Genomic DNA, 21,461 nt, shown 5'->3' on the forward strand with positions numbered 1-21,461 from the left:
GGTCCTCCCGGAAGTGAGGATGATCTTGGATGTCCGTTCCTGTTTTCGTGAGCTCCTGTGCTTTGTGTTGTTCACAGGCTATGGAGACTGAAATTACCCGGAAAATCGCTTAAAGAACCAGCAGGTCACAGATGAGAGAGGCTTTTTAAGGGTATCCTGTAAGTAGTTCGATGAAGAATGACTGAAAGATAGTCCGACACCTAAGCAGTAATGTCACTTTTTTTTCTTTTCTTTTCTTTTTTTTCCTCCATTGGGGCCCGACGAGAGCAGGCAGATCTATAACGTTAATGTAGCTAACGTCCTGTACACCAGTCATTCATCAATCCACAAACAGATCATTCGCTGAATCTGTACAGGAATAAAAAATATATATATATTTTTTAAAGGCAGAAGTGGATGATTTTTAGATCCGTGATCTTAGTTGACCATTGACTGGCTAGCTTTAACAATAGCTTTCACTATATAGTATAATAGATTTCACTAACCTTGCCTAGCTATATAGCTAACCTTAGCTAGCTTGTTAATTGTTATTGTTAGCTAGAGATTGTGACTAGTCACGTGACTGTCATGATTACGGGTAAAAGTAGTCGTTAATATATTATAGCAACGCATCAAAGATGGCTGGACTAGCATTTTTTTTGTTGTTGTTGTATGTTTTATGCACAACTACCCAGTTACTCTTATCTTATAGCTAGCTTGCTTTCATTTCATTATCTTAATGCTAGTTCTAGTAACCCCTCTTTAACTAGTATGCTATTCGTCAGCGGTTTTAAGTGGAGGGGAAAACAAATAAATAAATAAACAAACATAACAAAACCAAAAACACATCAACCATATCAGTGCTTTTGTAGACAGTTACACCCTTTCGCGACTTCGTGCTGGGTTAGTTAGCTTACCCGGCTAGCCGGTTTAGCTTGCCTAGTCACTGCCTGTAGCTAGCTAGCACTAGTTTCCCTAGCATTTAAACGTGATTTAGCAAAACTAGCTGTCCAACATGTACGCGGTTTTACCCGCTGTTATTGAACGCACGCGACTGTCAGAGGCTCAGCTTCAGCTAACGTTAAATAGCTAGTCGAACCTATATAGCTTGTCCACCTGTGTATTTTTCTCTTCTGTGCGTTGGTTTATTATCTGTACAGATTAGTCCTGAATATTTTTTTTTTAATATTACTTATATACCTAAATTACATGAATGAAAAACTTAACGTAACACTGGATGATTTGCTGTTTGACTTAGCTGGTTAAATGAAGCCAGTGTGATAAAGTAACATTAGTTCAGTTTATTTAAAGTAACAACCAGTCTATGATATATTTTCGGACTGAAATGGATATATTGTGTATATTACGCAACATTTCTAAAAAATTATTGTTATTCGTATCCTCATTTGTAACTGTAGTCTGGACACAACACACAGACAGTTGTTTGTTTGTTTGTTTAGTCGTCATGTCAAGCTCAGTCGTGAAATTCATTGTAAGTCTCAGCATGCCAAATGAATCGATTGTTAGTAAAACAGTGGGTTTGGTGATGAAGTCATTTAAAACTTCTAGCCCCTTTCTTCATGGCTGGACATTCCCCATCTGTGTGATGTATTTGTAAGGGGATTCCTGAGGCCTCACTGTTTTGGTTGATATATAGTTACTGTGCTTTCACAGCTGTTTCATACAGCTGTGGTTCTCAAAGTGCGGTCTGAGATAGAGTGAGTGAGTATATGGATGTGTTGTCCCTGACTGTATAGGTTTTTTTTAAAAAAGTGTATATATATTTATATCTGACCGCGATATTGCCCGTTGTGTTTACAAGCATGTTTGTGAAAACGCAAGAATGAATGTCACCAACTTTTTAGCCATTCGCGCTGCTTTTGTCCTCTCGTCAGCTCTACGGCTGTCAAATGAAAACTTTGTCGAATTTAAGATAAAAATGTGCATTCAAATGCAGAAATGCGTTCGGATTTAAGTTGTGTACCAAGTACTAGCACCAATCTTAATTAAAACATACTGTTGAAAACAAAAGGTGTGCAAGATATTAACAATGCACTAACAATGTTTTTTTGGAGAAGAAAAATCTAGAAAGAATAGTTCTAGTGTTTCACATAATCCCGTTATAATCAGTAATGTCAAGGGTTGAGCCATGAGCTGAAGCTGAATAGTGAATGAACAGTGGTAAAATGAAGCACTTTACTAGCATTACATTACATTACATTATAGCATTTGGCAGATGCCCTTATCCAGAGCGACTTACAGTTATCTCATTTATACAACTGAGCAGCTGAGTGTTAAGGGCCTTGCTCAAGGGCCCAACATGGTAGCTTGGCAGTGCTGGGATTTGAACTCACTACCTTCTGTTCAGAAGTCTTAACCGCTGAGCTACCACTTCCCTACTAGCGGGTTAATTAATCAAGCAAACGCATCCTATACACATATGAGATTAATCAGACATTTACACAACATAAACGTAATATTACAACTTGCGTCTGCTCAAAATGACGCAAAGGTAGAGTGGTAAGTCACAGGAATCCGCTCTTTCCGTAACAACGCACTAAAACACGGACGATGAAGAAGTAAAGCAGGAAGAATTCACAATATTGTATCCCATTGGTGTTTTCATTGTAATGTTATTTCAGGAGATTAGGTTTTCACAGCAAGGGCAGTTTTCACATGTTTTTGTTGATACATGTTTAAGTTAATATATATAAAATATGTGAATGTTTGGTTTAATATTTGCATTTTCTCATCAAGTAAAATGCCGTCGACTGACATTCAAAGCCATTTTAGTCTGCGTAAAATGGACTAAAATGAATAAATATGACATGACGAAATATTGACTAAATTCAACGGATATTTTCGTCAGAAGACACACTATTTCCCCCCCCCCCCCCCCCCCCCCCCCCATTGCTCTTTGAAAGGGTGTTCCTGCATTATTATGCTATTATATTATCATTATATCAGTGGCATAAAATGGTCTTAAAACGACAATGTCATTTATTGCAATTATTTCAGGGACTATATCGTCCAAAAAAAGTAGTTATCATGACAAGCCTAAGTACAAGTTTTAGGGTCAGGTTATTAACTCGTGTAATAAGCAGTCGGAGATGTCTATATATGTTGGTTGCCGCCATATGCTCCTCGCAGTGAACAACTTGTGCCAAGTTTTATGTTTCATAGCGTTAGTGACCGATGGGGAAGGAAGCTCACGTGTCTCAGTGCTCGTATGCATGGCAGTTTCTCTGCACACTCACGTCACTGCTCTATGTACACGAATACCTTTATGTCATGACAGCATGCGCTTGTTTTTAAATGGCCGTGCTCGCTGAAACTCTTCAAACGCCAAAAAGGTGTATCATCAGGTTCCTTTTATTGTGTAAACAAGCATAAACAAGATTAACATTAATCTGAAAGCTATTTGAATAAAATTTTTGAAGTGTAATCATCTGTTCAAATGCACATCTGGCTGAGTGGAAAGTTCAGGAATTAAAAGTCTCTAATGGTTTGAATAAATTAATGATGGCACACATTTGTTGTATTCTTAAAATTAAATTAAATCTGAACTGTGGTTATAAGAGTGGAAAGTCTTTTTACCCCTTCGGCCGGTTAATGTGGCTAATTGAAGTGCTGCACAGTTTATAATTTGTTAATCACATTACAATATATTGTCTTTGAAGTACTCCAATAGCAGCTATCTGCTATATATAAATACATCCTGGCTTAAATAATTAAATATTCATATAAAATATTGTGCTGTATGCAACCTGCCAAACCTAATGTTTTTAAGCACTGTTATACTGTTATGTTCTTAAATCTGATTGGTCAGAAGGTGTTGATTAATACTCTGTAAAAGCAGTTCTGACAGTAGTGCCAGCTGCAAAAGAAATCACATGTTTATCTCCTTCTCATTATGGATTTATGGAAGGAGTCTCCAGTGTCAGAGCTTTGTAAAAGTCAATAATAGAGGGTCGACCTATAGTGGATTTTACAGATACCGATAACTAAGTTGGGCGGTACCTTCTGATAACCGATTAATCAATCGATAGTTTGTAAAATTGATACTGAATGAAAATATATTAATCAAATTAAAAATTTTGGTGAACTTTATTACAAAAATAAAGCAGTACCATTAAATGTATTGTACTTAAAAAAAAAAAAAAAAATCTATATATAAATATTAATACATATGAATTATTAAGAAATATTAACGTAAATAAGAGATGCATCCAAACTGAACCAAAAACTAATAACAAATAAAAATAGAGATATACAAAGTGAATTTAAAAAAAACACTTCAAATAACACAACAAAATTTGTCAGTGATGGTTTTTATTTCGCCTCTAGAGGCCGCTCTCGTACTTAATAATGACAGCTGACCCTTCTCAGCCGCTCCCGCTGCGGACGCAACCGGGAAAAACTATCGGTGTGGATTATTGCTGATAACCGATAGTTCTAGCAATCGGTTATCTGTGCCAGTTAATCTGCAAAACCGATCAGTAAGTCGATCGACCTCTTGTCAATTCACAAGAACAGAGTAACTACAAAGGGTAATATGACATTTTGTTCATTAGTAAATTAAAATTTATAATTAGTGGTGAATTGCAGCGGTATAAGAGGATTAAAACACTTGGGGATGTGCTGTTTTGCAAAATTGAAAATTGTGTGGTAACAGCACATCAGGCCATATCACACCACCCGGTTGTTGTGCTGTCACAAAGGCGCATAACTTTTCAACATAATCTTCATTTTGTTCAATCCCGAGTGCCTGGATTCCTCTTGAACAAATTCTTCAGGTTACATGTTCAGCCACTGCAATTAAGGTTTTCATTTGCCTCACCCTTGTATATTACCTGTGCCATAGTGTTTGTTTGTTCTTCCACCAAACTTTGTATTTTGTTGTAGTGTATTTATCTGCATGTTATTAACATTGGTCCCTTACCTGTCTGCAGGTTGCCAGATCTTGTGGAGGCTTCTGTGCCGGTTAATGTATAGAGTAAAAAGGGTGAAACTTGAAGACGAAAACGAAGGAAGTTGGAAAAGGTATTTTAAAAAAAAAAAAAAAAAACCTTACACGAAGGTTTCAACTGTAATTTTTTGTGACTTTAAACTGTAACTGACAGATTGTTCTTGTGTTCAGTTTTGCAGCTGTCAAGATGACCGCAGTAGACGACCTTTCAGACAGCACAGAGGTGGTGGAGATGGAAGATGTACCCTCACAGTTTTTTGTGGAAAAGCACTCGTGGGATGGCCTGCGTGAGATCATCCATGGAAGTCGGAAGTACTCTGGAATGATTATCAACAAGGCGCCCCATGACTTCCAGTTTGTACAGAAAAACGACGAGTTGAGCCCTCATTCTCATCGGCTGTACTACCTCGGTAATGTTTCTCTTGCGAGAGAGAGAAGGCGGAACTCACAAAATGCTAAAGGCATCCATCAATAACGTCAGCTTGTCTAGCCAGTTAGCATTATTCAAATCACAGCATGCTAAGAAAGCCCTGTTATTCAGTCAGTTCAGGAGTTATTCGGTGATGACTGCATGTTTAGTCTAAGTTCTAATTGAAGGCACGATTCTGGATGATTTTGTGTCTAATAATTCTTTTAAAAATGTTAACTAATCACGGTCACTGACTGTCTAATATCACTATCACTGACTAACTAATATCATTCTCCTCGATCTGTCCATGTCTTTTCGGTTTAGGTATGCCCTATGGGAGCAGGGAAAACTCATTACTGTACTCTGAAATTCCAAAGAAGATCAGAAAAGAAGCCCTTCTGGTTTTATCCTGGAAACAGATGTTAGATCATTTTCAGGTAATTTACCTCCTTAAAGCTGCTGGAGTCAACTTCTAAAAACACTTTGGCCTATTTAGACGTACTCACTGAAGGAAGATTATGGACACACAACATTTATAGACACTGCTGTTTTGTATTTTGTTTTTTTTTCCACAACTTGGGCTTAAACAGGTTTTGCCTGAATAGTTTGTGGTGTCATGCCCAAAGACTTATTGTTTCTATAAGAAAGAAACCACAATCATCAATATGATCCTTGGCATTTCTGTACGATCAACGTCTTGTTGGTGAATGTACACTACTGGTCAAACGTTTAGACACTCATTCTTTATTTTATTTTTTCCACATTTTACAATAATAATAAAGTCATCAAAACTCTGGAATAATGCAAATGGAACTATGGGAATTATGTTGTGATAAAAATAAATGCCTAGAATTTTTCTTGAGGAATCTCCCTGAGATGCTTTTCAAACAGTATTAAAGGAGTTCCCACCTACGCTGGACTCTTATCGGCTGCTTTTCGGAACATTTCGCTCCAAGTCATCCATTTAAAAAAAATATATATATATATATATATATATATATATATATATATATATATATATATATATATATATATATATATATATATATATATATATATACATGAGATGCTGGACTGAATAGTCTCTGACTCTCTGTGCTGGTGCCTGGGGAAGATAAATACCTGCGTGTAATCCGTACAAGCAATGGAAAGCGTAGCTGCGCTTGTTGTGGTGCTTTCCTGTAGAATCTCACCAAACATGTCAGAAAGCGAGGGCATTTGCACCTCATCTCGTAAGCGCCTGTCTCTCTGGCACACTTTGCTCTGTGCTGTGCGTCGATCCTTCAGCAGATGCATTCATCACCTCCAGCTCTGCCTGCATCATTTCCTGTGTATGCGGCTTTTTCTCTGCGTCAAAGTAATGTCCTTTAAATCACGGATCTAGTAATGTTGCAATGCGAAGACAATGTCGTCTAGATCGAGAGTGAAATCGCACTGAGGCATATATTTCCGAACTTTTTTCTCTTTCGGCCAAAAACCAAAACATTTCGGTGCGTCCCTAATAACAATAATGCTAATAATCACAATTGCACACACTGCACAACCTCAGACTAAAATGTATATATTGGGGTATAGTGGTCATATGCAATTTATAATTGTGACTCAGACTGCTCAGATGTAGATATTTTATTAGCTCATCTGAGTATAAGGCACATTTGAGTCTTGAGCAGGCAGGCTATTTAAAGACACTTGGATATCATGGGGAATTTTTTTACTGCATAATTTCATATCAACACTAAAACACCATATTTAATCATTGTTCTGTGAGGTAAGGATTTGTTAATGATGGAAACGTTACCACTATTTATAAATTAAGCTTTAATTAAAGATGACTTCAACAAATTCAACTACTAAAATGAATAGCCATAAATACACATGACCTTCAGGTGAGGTTAGAGTATGGTTTAATTATTTATCTGGTCTTAAACAGCTTCATAACAACAAACTCCATAGTTGTCTGTGTTCACACACATATTATTATTATTATTATTATTATTATTATTATTATTATTAATTTTATTTTTTTCCATTCGGAAGAAAGGCAAACCTCTTCATCCATCCTTTTCTCAGTGGAAACGTCATGCGATCTTATTTGAGCTTTTAATTTTATATGCTCCCTTTATGCCAATCTTGAGGCTACCAAAAAGGGTGTTTTATTTGCAGCAACCTTTAAATGAGCATCGCTGCAGTCCCGTCTGCGTCTAGCTTTCCATTCATTTCCGCTCATCCACTCTGAGTCGAGCTTGATTAATGCTTTCTTTTTTTTTTTTTTTATCTCCCCACCTACACAAATTAGGACATCATGTAAACCAGATGTATACGACGGTAAATTTGAATCGCATCATGTACATAATAAATGTCAAATCGAGGACTAGTGGGCAGGAGCGTGTTTTCACACAGCCGAGCTTGATTCGTCAATTCCACTAAAATCACACCTCATTTGGATCCGTGTTACAGTAATGAAGAAGACAAAGGTTTCTTCAATGTCATTTCCTGCGCACAAATCTGTGCTTGGTTTCTACCCAACTTGGTGAACACGGACTATTGAGTGACTCAGCTAAAACCACTTCCCTGTCACACACACACAAGCACTGTATTGTTGTTTTGCTCTAATTATGTTTGAGAAATGAGTCTTTTAATGAGCGTTAAAATTCATTAGGTGTTCCACTGAAACAATCTGATGTATGAACTGTTATGTATCTTTTGTTATTAAAAATATAACCGCATAGAATGAATCACGACTGTGCTGTGGCTTTAGATGACTTTGGCACTGAAGGAAAATAAGAGGTTCTCCAATAGTTAGTTGGTCACTGGGGTCTTAAAATTCACATGTAGTACATCAGGTACACATAGTTTATGTACAAAGTGTTTTTATAGGATTGGCAAAAAAAAAAATCCAACCGTGTAGAGTTCTGTATATAAGGCTATACTCGCTTTATAGCCAATATTATATTTTATTATTATTTTGTATTGTATATGTTTCATTTTATTGTTTTGAATAATCTTTTCGGATTGCTGCTGTAATCTGTGAATTTCTCTTTGGGATTAATAAAGTGATCGAGTTACCTACCTACCCACCAACCATCTAAAGAGGTTTGCCACACAGCCAGCGATGAATAACTACATTTGCCATTCTGTGCTATTTTCCCCAGGCAACTCCCCAACACGGTGTGTACTCTCGGGAGGAGGAGCTCCTTCGTGAGAGGAAGCGTCTCGGGGTGTTTGGCATCACGTCCTACGACTACCATGAGCAAAGCGGCCTTTTCCTCTTCCAAGCTAGTAACAGCCTTTTCTATTGCCATGATGGTGGGCATAATGGCTTCATTGTGAGTCAACATGTTTTTCTTCTTTCCCAAAACAAATTGTATAAACCATGTTATTATAGTATAACATATTTTTTCTGCTGTCTTAAAATGCTGTCCTGTTCAGCAGGCAGCGCCCATGAAGCCTGTAGAGATTAAGACCCAATGCTCAGGGATTCGCATGGACCCCAAGATCTGTCCCGGTGACCCCACTTTCATCGCGTTCGTTAACAACAACGACCTGTGGGTGACTAATATTAAAACCAGTGAGGAGCGAAGGCTGACCTTTTGTCATAAAGGCGAGTTCCATTTTGAGCACATACCTTTATGGGAACATGTAAAAGCGACAGGCATGAGCACCATGCAAATGAAGTTCCTAATGGAAAGAGTTTTCATTTTGTTATCTTCCCAGTCACCCATAACCACGCCGTGGTGTTTAATTGTATACGTATAGTAGTAAAGTCTGTTCACATAAATTTCTTTTCTTTTGTTTTTTGGTGTAGGCTTGAATAACGTAAAGGATGACCCAAAGTCAGCCGGCGTCGCGACCTTTGTGATTCAGGAAGAGTTTGATCGTTTTACTGGTTACTGGTGGTGTCCAACTGTTTCTGAAGGTTTGTTCAGTAAATCACTTTCACAAAGATGAATAAAAGTGTTCACAGGAAGTGCAAACACACTTCATTTTACCCCCCAGTCTCTTTTTAAAAAGGTGAACATGTGTTTATTAACCATAAAGGCTTTCAGGCAGACAATTTGGCATGCTCTCTCTATACTTGGTTTAGATACAGATGGGGGTAAGATCGTGCAGCTGCTGTATGAGGAGGTGGATGAGTCTGAGGTAGAGGTCATTCACGTACCTTCCCCGGCACTGGAAGAACGCAAAGCGGATGTCTATCGATACCCCCGCACTGGTAATTCTGTCTTTCATACACCAAACATTAGAGAGGAATACAGACTCTTTTAACACAATGAACACGGTATAGTTTGTATTAGGTGCAATTTCTATTTCTTTTTTTTTCCCCCTCACACAGAAATTTAAAAGAGAACTTGTCTTGTGAGGTTAAATGGGCAAATGCCAGCTTCATAGACATTTCATATTGTACTTGTGGTTTAAAAATTTTTTTTAGAATTGATATTTAAAAAAATATTTCTATATTATTGCTGCAGTGTCAATGCTGTCTTAAAGCGTGTCAGCTTGGGAACATTGTGGCCAGGCAGTAGATAACTGTCAGACAGTAAGGGTAATAAGTATACATTAGTATTTGGACTATTGGTTCCTCGCTTGTTTTTCAGATTATGTAGTATACTCACGGCAAGTCTTGGGTGATATTGTGATAACCTTTTTGACACTGCACAAAATTTTAAGTGAGATACTCTGCAGCACTACTTATGGACTTGGTCTTGGGGAATGGCACACTGCAACAGTTTTATTTACTTTTTATTCCTCTAATCACGTTTTCTAACAACTCATGCTCCAGCATTTGCAGTCCTGTTTGTACTGTCTTGAATTTGTAGTATTATGGTGCACTGATTTCATGTTTTATTTTCTAATTTTAGGGAGTAAAAACCCTCAAATCAGTTTAAAACTGGTAGAGATTCGAACCGACGCAAATGGCGAGGTAAGTGTCAAGTGCCCTTATTTGTTCTATGTCAGCTTAAACATTTATCCACAAGTGCGCACACGTAGTTTTGTGTTCTTAGACGTTTTGATACGCTCCATATCATCCACAAAAAATAGTACTATGAACGGGCTACTGGGCTATTTAAAGGGACGTTATTACCATATATGGGAGTGTGGGGGAGTGTGACCATGCACAAGCTCAGCAAATTACAGTCATTGGTATTTATCATCGTCCATTGCATGCAGCTGTGTGTATGCACGTGTGATAAATTTCCTTTTGCATACTGGCTGTTCTTGTACATGTTTAGAACATGTTCTGAGCACACAAATAAAATCGCTGGTTTTGGACGAGAAAGGAATTCGGAGAGAGAATTTAAACTTTTTTATTGGTTCTCAGATTGTGAGCGCACAAAACAAGGAGCTTGTTCTACCATTCAATACTCTTTTTCCTGGGGCTGAGTACATTGCACGGGCTGGCTGGACGAGAGATGGCAAATAGTATGTTGCCAACACACATTTTTTCGTGTACTAAAAATGATACAATGGCCTGTATGGCGTTCTTTCAATTCTCTGTTTCGCCGTATGAACTGAACACTGATTTGTGTCATGGCAGCGCGTGGGCAGTGTTGCTGGATCGGAGTCAGCAGAAGCTGCAGCTGGTTTTACTGCCTCCTGCTCTGTTTCTGTCTGTGAGCCCAGAGGAGCCACAGTGGGAAGAGCACGTGGCAGCCATGCCTGAAGGAGGAGTACAGCCCTATATCATTTACGAGGAGGTGACGGATATCTGGATCAATGTAAGCATGGTTATATGTTTAAGTGGTAATATTGGGTGGATTCTGTTTCACTAATTCTGAACATGGAGGATATTTAATAGTTTATTTGGAGCACATTGCCATTTTTATATAGTCTCTCAAAATGTGTAAAAAGCAAGATATTACAGGGGAAAAAACAGTTTTATATACCATAAATCCTTTCAGACTTTGCTATAAAATAAGATGACTTTATTTTCTCCACTCAAAATGGTATTTTAATGAGCATATCCACTTCAGTGGTTTTTTCCTTATAAAGTTTTTGTATGGTTTTATAAAAAATTCAAACTTTGAACAGTCCTACTCTTCTTGGTTATTTGGTGTGTTTGTTCAAGATTCGCTCTTGCTTCAACTGATAAATCATGTGCTCGTATTCACATCATCCTTTCAGCAGTACTTTTAGACTTTACAGTATACAGTTGTAGAAGAGTAATGATTTATAATTCCACAATCCCGTGTCATCAAGAACCTTTCTCTCATGGTTTCGTCCTTATGGCGTTGCTGGTTAGGGATCAAATGTTCGTTGGATTTCTGTAAAGTTTCTTTGTGGCAGTATCCATTGTTAAAAGTGCCATATAAATCAAATGGAATTGAATATTCACTTCAAGTGTTAAGGTACAGCTTGGTTAAGGAATGATGTGTCTGGTAATGTCTGCCAGGAAGCTGTTATTAGGGTTTGTATTGTGAACTTAAATGCTAAAGGAGTTGGCAGATGTGAGTCATTCTAAGAGGACATTCTGTGAGCAACAACTTGTTAAGTATATAAGTCACGAAAGATGTTTTGTAAAAAAAGAAAAGAGAGGGAGCCCAGCTTTGATTCTACACCCTTGTATAAATCTTACTGTCTGGCTCTGTATGTAAAATCTGTCACACCTGGAAATAACTGCTTTCCTTTTTTTCCCCCTTATTGAAAACAGGTCCACGATATATTCTATCCTTTTGTTCAAACCAGTGATGATGAGATCACCTTCCTGTGGGTGAACGAGTCAAAAACAGGCTTTTGCCATTTGTATAGAGTAACAAGCCTTCTCCAGCCCGGTTGCCACCAGTGGAGTAAAGACTACAGTCCCTCTGAAGGTAAAATTCACACACATGCATGCTTACATTTAGAGGTCGACCGATTAGTGGATTTTACTGATACCGATAACTACGTTAGGCAGTACCTCATTTGTTCCTCATTTGTAAGTCGCTTTGGATAAAAGCGTCTGCCAAATGAATACATGTAAATCTACCTGCTGATAACCGATGAATCAACCGATAGTTTTTAAAATTGATACTGAATGAAAACGTAACACTCAAAGTAAAATATTGCTGGACTTTATTACAAAAATAAACAGTACTGACTGTACCATGAAAATGTAGTGGACTTAAGTAAATATATGAATATTAATATATATGTATAAACTATTAATAAATATTACATTAAATAAAAGATATACATCCAAACTGAACCAAAAAGGAACACTCCAAATAACAAATAAAAATAGAGATATCCAAAATTAATAAAATTACACACACACACAAAAAACACTTCAAATAACACAACAAAATTAGTCAGTGATGACTTTTATTTCACCTGTAGTGGCTGCTCTTGTACTGTAGAATGACAGCAGACCCTTCTCAGTCGCTCGGAACAGATGCAACCTGGAAAAACTATCAGTGTGAATTTTTGACAGTTCCAGCGATTAATCAGTCGACCTCTACTTACATTTGCACACATTTGAAGTTAATGATTTTTTTTTTAACTAGCTCCAACACGATTCATTTTTATTTCCCCTAGATGATTTCAAATGTCAAATAAAAGAAGAGGTGACCGTAACCAGTGGAGAGTGGGAGGTGCTAGCTAGACATGGGTCAAAGGTCAGTTCCATGGCCCCAAATGCTATAGCAATAATACGAACAGCTACTTGATCAATTGTTTAAAGTGTCACGCTTTAGATTGTGCCCGTTTCATTTTTATTTATTTATTTATTTAAAGATCTGGGTAAATGAAGAGACAAAGTTGGTGTACTTCCAAGGCACCAAAGACACACCACTGGAACATCATTTATACGTAGTGAGTTATGAATCTCCGGGAGACATTGTCCGACTGACCAAGCCAGGCTTCTCACACAGCTGTTCTGTAAGCCAGGTAAGTTTAACTAGAGCCTAAGCATCCAGTAGCACTGTGCAAACATTTAATTGTGTATGGCAGGTTTTAAACCAATAAGACCACAACATATTAAAAATGGAAACGGAATGGTTTATTATAGGTATTTTTATTAATAAAAAATAATGTACGCTGAACACTGGATTTTATCTTATTGTTTTTGTCACCTTTTTATAAATAAACAGCATACCTGCTAACCTTTATGCACTTTGCATAGAAGTTTTAACATCATCAGAGTACGTGTTATCAGAGCTATGTGTTATCACTCAACAATAAGAGAAATCTCACACAGTTAATGGCACGAACAGACTACATTGCATGGCAAAAGTTTTTTTTTTATTGCAACTATTATTCATAATTAATAATTTTGTGCACTTTAAAATATATTTTTGTAATGTTTTATAATATTTTAACATATTCTTTATAACATATGTTTTTTAAAATATTGTTTTTGTTGAATTTGTCAACATTTTATAATATCCATAATCCATGAGAGGTTGTACGTTTCAGGGATTATCACAGGTATGGGGTTTTAGTGGCCACGGCCTGTCGTGGCTTGTTGCTATAATTATTAACTTGTAACAGAGATTTCAAAAGAACATTTTCTGTTCAGGAACCGTTTGGGATGATGACATTTTCGGTTAGTTTGGAGCCTTGGCTAAAAATAACAATAACTGGTTCATCCTATCAACATTTGAAACTGCTCATCTAGTTTGTTTTGGCATGGTCGATGGCATGGAAGAAAAAAAACAACAACAGATCAAAAGATTACACACTGAAATGTATCTACTCAGAGTTAAATGTAGCTTTAGTTCACTACAAGCCGGCGTGTCCTTTGTTTTTGATTTCGTGCTGTTTAACTAGACTCGAGTCAGTTGCTCAGTCTGTGGTGAAATGTGTTTTCAAGTTTAATCCACATGTCCATTCACCTTCACTTACTACTATGAGATGTTTGGAAGCTAGATGACTAAAAAGTTGTTGTACATATGAAAATGTCTTTCCATATAATTAAAATTTGCCACCATCTTTTTTTTTTTTTTATTGCAGAACTTTGACATGTTCATCAGCCACTATAGCAATGTGAGCACCCCTCCCTGTGTTCATGTCTACAAGCTGATTGGTTCCGACAGCGACCCTTTACACAAAGAGCCTGAGTTTTGGGCCAGCATGATGGAGGCAGCAGGTACAGGGGACAGGGAGGGAAGAATACATTTTGCTGCCATTAAATTTTTATTGTTATTTTTTAAAAACTTGAATCCCTTTCAACAGCATTAAACAGATCACTATCACTAATATTATTATTATTAAGGTTGAAGGCTTACTTTAGTTTAGGGGTTTCTTTCTTTTCATTTTTTTCTTTCAGGTTGCCCAGCGGATTACGTTCCACCTGAGATATTTAGTTTTCCTGCAAAGTCTGGTTTTGAGCTCTATGGGATGTTGTACAAACCACACAACTTGAAGCCAGGCAAAAAACACCCTGCAATCCTGTTTGTGTATGGTGGCCCTCAGGTTGGTTTGTTATTATGCCATTTTAAAGGTGCAGCTTGTATTTTTTTTAAATGTTTGTAAACCTATAATAATGCATATAATAGCATTTCAAAGATGCCTTAGGAAAAACTGTGACATATATATATATATATATATATATATATATATATAAATAATATATACATTTTGTAATTTTTGTAACTTTTTTCTGGCGCAGAAATGGGCTCCACTCTGTTTAACTCGTTTTTTTTTTTATTGCCGTTTGACTCATTACAAGCTGCTTTTTTTCCAGACTGTACGAGTTAATTAAAATTATTTAAATTTCAGACACAGGTTGTTCTTTGAACACTGATGCTATGTTTTGTTTTGTTTTTTAACCTGAGGAAAATGTTTCGCTTCCCTCAGGTGCAGTTAGTGAACAACTCCTACAAGGGAGTGAAGTATTTGCGTCTGAACACTTTAGCATCTCTAGGTTATGCGGTGGTCGTCATTGACGGAAGAGGCTCGTGCCAGAGGGGGCTGAAATTCGAGGGTGCTTTAAAAAACAAAATGGTGTGTATGAATGCCTGTAATCTCTTGAAGGGATATTTGAAGCTAATATATGTAACAATAAATGTTAATAGTTGGGGTTTTTTTTTTCCATGACTTTTAGGAACCGTCAGCCCAAGCTGGCACAACACTGAGGGAATAAAAACACATCTGACAGTTGGGTCTTTCTTTCTTCTGTCTTCAGGGCCAGGTGGAGATCGAGGACCAAGTGGAGGGTCTTCAGTATGTAGCTGACAAGTACAAATTTATAGACTTAAGTCGTGTAGCAATTCACGGCTGGTCGTACGGAGGATTCCTGTCCCTCATGGGCCTCATTCGCCGGCCTAATGTGTTCAAGGTGAGAGCCAGCCTTCTGCAGCCCATGGAATGATTCCTGTTATTAAAGTCATGCATCAGCCAGAAATGTTGGTAATGCTAATATTGAATTGCAAAGCCAGTTAACTTTATCCAAACTTCGGTTAAGATTTTCTAAATGATTTCATTCCACCTGATTCCATTTTAATTCTATGTCAGACCTTTCAGAAAACAGAAAAAAATGCCAGTAAAGGAATTGGGATCGTAAGCACAAGCTAATCCGAAGTGTTGTTGGTTTAGGTGGCCATAGCTGGAGCTCCAGTAACAGTGTGGATGGCATATGACACCGGCTACACAGAGCGCTACATGGACGTGCCTGAAAACAACCAGCAGGGCTATGAAGCAGGCTCCGTGGCTCTGCATGTGGACAAGCTTCCAAATGAGTGAGTTCTGACAACAAAAGCAGCACTCCACTCCTGCAGTCTTCATCTTTACAATAAAGATGAGAGTGTACCAACCAAGAATGCACCAACTTCCAACCTAATCTCTAAGCATCTATTGCAGATACGCATATTGACATTTTTCCTGTACTGAGAAAAGAACAAAAATACATATAATGGAGGCAGTGAACACATTTTTAAAACATGTCACTATGGAAAGCGAATTCAAAACTACAACCATGGTTGTGTGTAGCGGTAAGATAAGCTGCTTGGGAGCTAAACAAAATGGGCGCTAATATTTTTTCCCACCCACCAGTTAGTTCTCTCCTATCATACACCAACTAACCACGTCGTTTCAAACTGCTGCTCATGCTGTGTCACAGGGCGATGAAACACTTTCAGAGGAACGTGTAACACACTCCGCCTCCTTCCGCGTGCATGAGCTCACAGACGGCCACGGTTGGCTAGCGTCACCGTGATTGATGAGGGAGAGAGAGTAGGCCGTCCCTACCACCCAGAGAGCACGGAATAATTTATTCTTATTTTATTGTTTTATCTTTGTTTTTATTTAAACAAGTAAACTGACTTATTCAACAACTGCCCTTCAGATATAAGCGAGTTTAGCGTCAATTGCCGTTCTTTTCTCAGTGGCGTATTCCTTTACCTGGTCTTTGAGGCAGAAGGATTTTCAACTGCGTTAGTAATATTATATAATATCAGGGGTGTCCAGTCTTCTCTGGAAAAGGCTGGTGTGGGTGCAGGTTTTCATTCCAGTCATGCAGGAGCCACACCTGAGTCCAACTGTTTAATCAGTTGATCTTGGCTTACATTAGACTCATTACTAGAGTTACTAAAGCTTGAAGCCTAATTTTAAGCCCACTAAATGCTTTATCACTGGAGAAAAAAAAGCAGTATTACTCCAACACCCAGGAATTTTAACATTAATGATTTTATTTTCTTAACAGGCCAAACCGATTACTGATCTTACATGGGTTCCTTGACGAGAACGTGCACTTTTTCCATACCAACTTCCTGGTGTCTCAGCTTATCCGTGCAGGGAAGCCATATCAGTTACAGGTTTGCTCACTTCATTGCCCTTATTATTATTATTATTATTATTATAAGTATTCTTGTGTTTATATATTTTTTAAAAAGAGTGTTTATCATGGCAGTGGTTTCCATTATACCACTGTGCTCTTGAATTCTGGATTCAGATTGCTCAGAAGGTGTTGATTAATTTTCTGTAACAGCACTGCGTTGTAAGGCTGTAATTCAAATCACAGGTTTACATTATTGCGCTCGTTCAATTACATTCGTTTCTATAGCAACAACTCATTCAGGGACTCGTACGATGGTCAAACTACATAAGGAAAGGCTAATAAATGGATTTTAAAACTGTTATTTAGTAATAGTTGTTTAAATCATAAAGTCATTGATATGATGAGGTTTTGTTTAATATTTATGGAAGGAGTTTCAAGTGTCGGTGGTAACGATGGGTAACTTTTCAGCCGCAGGAAAGTCTTCAGGACAGAAGAGTTTGTGCTTTCAAGGTTTCTTGGTAACAGATTGCGTATTTGTCTTATCAACATCGAGAAAGAGGGGCTGGTGAGGGAACGTCTGTTTATAGTTGCTATAGCAAAATTGATAACGATCTAACTTGGGGATTTTTTTTTGGGTGTTCCACAACATTAAATGTAACTATAATTGGATAAAAACATCTTGTGTCCCTGCAATACAGTGGTTTTAATGGAAACTAATGGTCTCTATTGGTAGTTTGTCTCATAAAAGTGATTTTATTGCTGAAACTTTGTGCAAGGTTCAGTATGTGAAGCCTGTTGTGTCCTGAATCAAACTCCTTGTTTAATCGGTTTCTTAAATATTACACCATAATTGTTGCCTTTTATTCCCTAGATCTATCCAAACGAGAGGCACAGCATCCGCTGCCCGGAGTCCGGCGAGCACTACGAGATCATGCTGTTACACTTCCTCCAGCAACATCTCTGATGAGTACTGCAGTTTGCTGGGACCGTCTCCAGTCTCTGCCTATTTCCACTCGACTAATCACAATCCACCACCTTCGAACAACTAAGAAATAATGGGTGTGGGTGGACCCCCCCTAAATCTTCATTCATTCATTTTCCTTATGGAAACTCTGTCCCAGGAACAGATTTTTCCCGAAGTTTGAGCATGTCAGCAGTTTTAGCAGATTTGAAGACACCGTTTGAGGGTAAGGGTGTGACAGCACCCCTTCAACAAAAGGAACCGTGTAGCTCATGAACTTCTAAGCAACTTTTTTGATTTTGTAACTTTGTGCCACATCTTGGTAATATAATCTCCCCTCCTTTCAGTCTCCTTCTGAAATCAAAGAAGTTGCCAATTTTTTTTTTTAATTGCCTTCCTGGTGGCCTAACAGACTTCATACTACTTTTTTTTTTTTTTTTTTTTTCCCTCCCTTCACATAACGGAGAAACCTCTTATCTCCTGGTTAACACGTCATTTTAACTTAAAGCTCTTCTGTTCTACCAATACACTTGTGGTAATGTGCAACCTGGATTATGATGTGGCTTTTGCGTAAAGACACCTCACACTACTACCTGCGATTCGTATTTTAAGTGTGTATTATTAAAGGAACATATTTTTTATGAATTCCAGCTCTTTTTTTTAATAAGTGGTGTGATTATGTACAAACTCATTAAATAGCAGCATTCCAGTCGTGTTTTTATCTAGGTGACCAATTCACCACTTAGTGTACATACAAATGATCACTTATAGACTAGATTACACTGTTCTGAAGAATGCAGAGGAGCAAAATCAAGGTCACTAATATGTACAGAAAACAGGAAGTCACCTTTTATATATAATAAACTTTATTTTTTATTTTCATGTTTTAAGGTGGCTAAGTATCCCCAGGCACATAACGAAACATAAAAATAGCAATAATATAGTACAGTAAAAGGGAGCAGTGTTGGGTTAGGCACAAATCAGGAACATGAAATAATTAGTAAAAGAAGAAACTAAACCTTGAGTACATAATTGCATGAGCATATGAACCTTTAACTCTTACAGTGGTGCTAGAATATACTATAAGCAGAAGAAACAGTGAAAAACAGTATCCACAGACTTTTTTTCTTCTTCACCTGTCCGATGCACAAGCCTTTAGGATTGAGAAAATACCTTAAAAGAGCTATGTTAAATTATCTTTGGTACAATTTTTAACATTAAAAAAAATAATAATTATGTGCGGTATCTTCCATTGCTTATAGCTGTCATACCAACGGTCTTTGTTACTTTAAAAACCCTGTTGACGTTAACTGACTAGCAGGGATGTAGTTTAAGTATCCTCCATCCATGCATCGGGCACAAGGCGGGGTACATCCTGGACAGGGTGCCAATAGTTTAAGTATCCTGCCTAGCCGAATTTCACTGCAGTGTAGTTCTAGCGCACAGTAAGCGATACTACTCTTTCAAGCAAAGGCTACCGACTTTTCCATTCCACATCTCCCAGGATTCATGTGCATGTTCACCTCTAGGTGGCACAAACTAACCAAGTGGACTGTCGATTATCTCTGCTTATAGTGCAACCCCCAGATACTGTGGTTTGTATCAAACTTACCATATTAATTCCAAAGCAGCAACATTTTCTGACTTGACCATCTGGGAACTCGTTTGAACTCAACAGTTCCTGCAGTGCTCAAATGTACTTTGGGTATTATTTGTAATTTAGCTAAATATTCTGGCGTTTGTGTTGATATAGGACCTGTGCTCCCTAAATAAACCTATACAGCAACAATAAAGTTAGTTGTATACAAAAGGCCACATCCGCCAAGACATCTTAAATACTGTAAGAAAATGTTTGCGGCCTGCTCTTCTTCGTAATTGCTTTTCTTTCTTCACAGTTAAATTGCATATGTGTCTAAAGCATGTATCTATTACTACTAATCTTCTAAATGAACAGTTAAAAAAAAAAAAAAAAAATCACACTAGGCAAGAACAGTGTTTAATAAGTCGGCTTTTTTGTAACCTGCCCACATAGGTTAGGTTTCTTTAAAAAAAAAAAAAAAGATTTTAGTGAATGCACATTTTACTTTAAGTCTAAAAGCATACATTGCATTAGAAATCACCCTTGCCTTTATAAAGGCACTATCTTTTTTTTTTTTTTTTTTTAATGAAGAGATACAGTTCAATTGTAAACAATGTTGTTTGTAAGTTTGGTGTGGTCCAGCAAATTTGTGCTCGACAGAAGGAAACATTGCACCAGAGCGAGTAAGTCTACAAGCATGTCATTTTTTAGTTAGTCAGTGCTATGTTGCTTGTTAGGTTTCATTGTGTAAAAAAAAAAAATAAAAAAAATCATAAACAACACTGAATTAGCCAGATTTAAAACTACAGTCTGTTGTGAGGTCTAACTGGACAGTGACTATGCTCAGTCTGAACAAATCAAAAAGGTCAATTTAGCCTGTGCATCAATCCGCTGTGAGAACCTGATGAACCCAGAATCTTTCAGTGATCATCTTAGCAAAGACATTCTTCGCTTATCAAATCAGTGACCCTCATCTTTAAAATGAGCAACGGGTCTTGATTGTCCTCTTGGCACAAGACTAAAATGCACAGATGTCTTTCACTCCCACTAGTAAAAAAACTATAGTATAAATGCATTAAATATAGGCATAACACTGAGTAAATGGAATATCTGGAACAAACAACATTATTACATATAAACCTGTAATGTGAACGATGTTAGTTTTTCAGTAAAAGTAGTTAATTCTGCAAATGTTCACTTCTTGCAGTTTTAGAGCTAGTAGCCCCATCACTCAGAGGGCCATGTCCTTCTAGGACTGGATGGACTCCTAGGGTTTGCTCTGGGGGACACCTTAAACATAAAAAAACAACAAAAAAAACCAAGATGTATAACTAGTTCAGTGCCATGGTACAGGAACCTAATAACTCAATCTAATACTTCTAAGCAGTAATTTGTGGTCTTCTTTGCATAGTAGTGTCTGACCGAGCAGCAGCACTTTGTATATTTGCATAGGGCCTTGCATGTGAATTTGCACAATGAATATTGGTTCCAAAATATCAGCCAAGATTAGGTTTGACTTAAGATGACCGATTCAAATTAATTCAAGCGTAGTTCATCCCCACTTACGGAGCGGCTTATTAACCAGGCTAATATAACACACAATCATTATTAAGTTATTCGTACTACTTTTTATAACTGTTGTAAGAGGAGCAATAACAGGAACTGTATTATGTAACTATAAATGGTAAAAATAAATAAATAAATAAATAAATAAAAAGTATAAAGTGTCATGCGTTGAGAAATGAAAAACTGTGGTGCATGAGGAATAAAACACTTCAGGATGTGATGTAATTGCAAAAAAATTCAACTTCACGGTGGTAAGAGTAAGTCCACATCACACCACCCCATCGTGGATTATTTTCCTAGAACAGC

At 37.4% G+C, this 21,461-nt stretch overlaps 2 protein-coding genes across 4 annotated transcripts in view; one reads left to right on the forward strand and one right to left on the reverse strand.

The window, feature by feature from the left end:
* On the forward strand, positions 1-18,655 carry dpp9 (dipeptidyl-peptidase 9). Of its 2 annotated transcripts, none has more exons than XM_017467124.2 (21): positions 1-158; positions 4,932-5,022; positions 5,120-5,358; positions 5,682-5,794; positions 8,510-8,683; positions 8,787-8,958; positions 9,163-9,273; positions 9,442-9,570; positions 10,217-10,278; positions 10,678-10,778; positions 10,894-11,074; positions 12,007-12,166; positions 12,870-12,949; positions 13,068-13,220; positions 14,286-14,421; positions 14,602-14,747; positions 15,132-15,278; positions 15,460-15,612; positions 15,870-16,012; positions 16,975-17,086; positions 17,921-18,655. In XM_017467124.2, exons 2-21 carry the CDS (start codon positions 4,967-4,969, stop codon positions 18,011-18,013), a joined length of 2,661 nt encoding a protein of 886 aa, XP_017322613.1. In that variant the 5' UTR covers positions 1-158; positions 4,932-4,966; the 3' UTR covers positions 18,014-18,655. The 2 variants fall into 2 exon arrangements, with proteins under 2 accessions (XP_017322613.1, XP_017322615.1); XM_017467126.2 differs by having other exon boundaries at positions 8,790-8,958.
* Positions 18,480-21,461, reverse strand: part of kank3 (KN motif and ankyrin repeat domains 3) — a 21,746-nt gene continuing 18,764 nt past the window's right edge. For both annotated transcript variants that reach the window (XM_017467152.3, XM_053680154.1), the window contains exon 11: positions 18,480-20,879. In XM_017467152.3, the coding sequence (XP_017322641.1) occupies positions 20,817-20,879 (63 nt within the window). In that variant the 3' untranslated portion in view covers positions 18,480-20,816. The remainder of the gene's footprint in view (positions 20,880-21,461) is intronic.

The sequence above is a fragment of the Ictalurus punctatus genome, chromosome 5 (assembly GCF_001660625.3).
Source record: "Ictalurus punctatus breed USDA103 chromosome 5, Coco_2.0, whole genome shotgun sequence".
Lineage (NCBI taxonomy): Eukaryota > Metazoa > Chordata > Actinopteri > Siluriformes > Ictaluridae > Ictalurus > Ictalurus punctatus.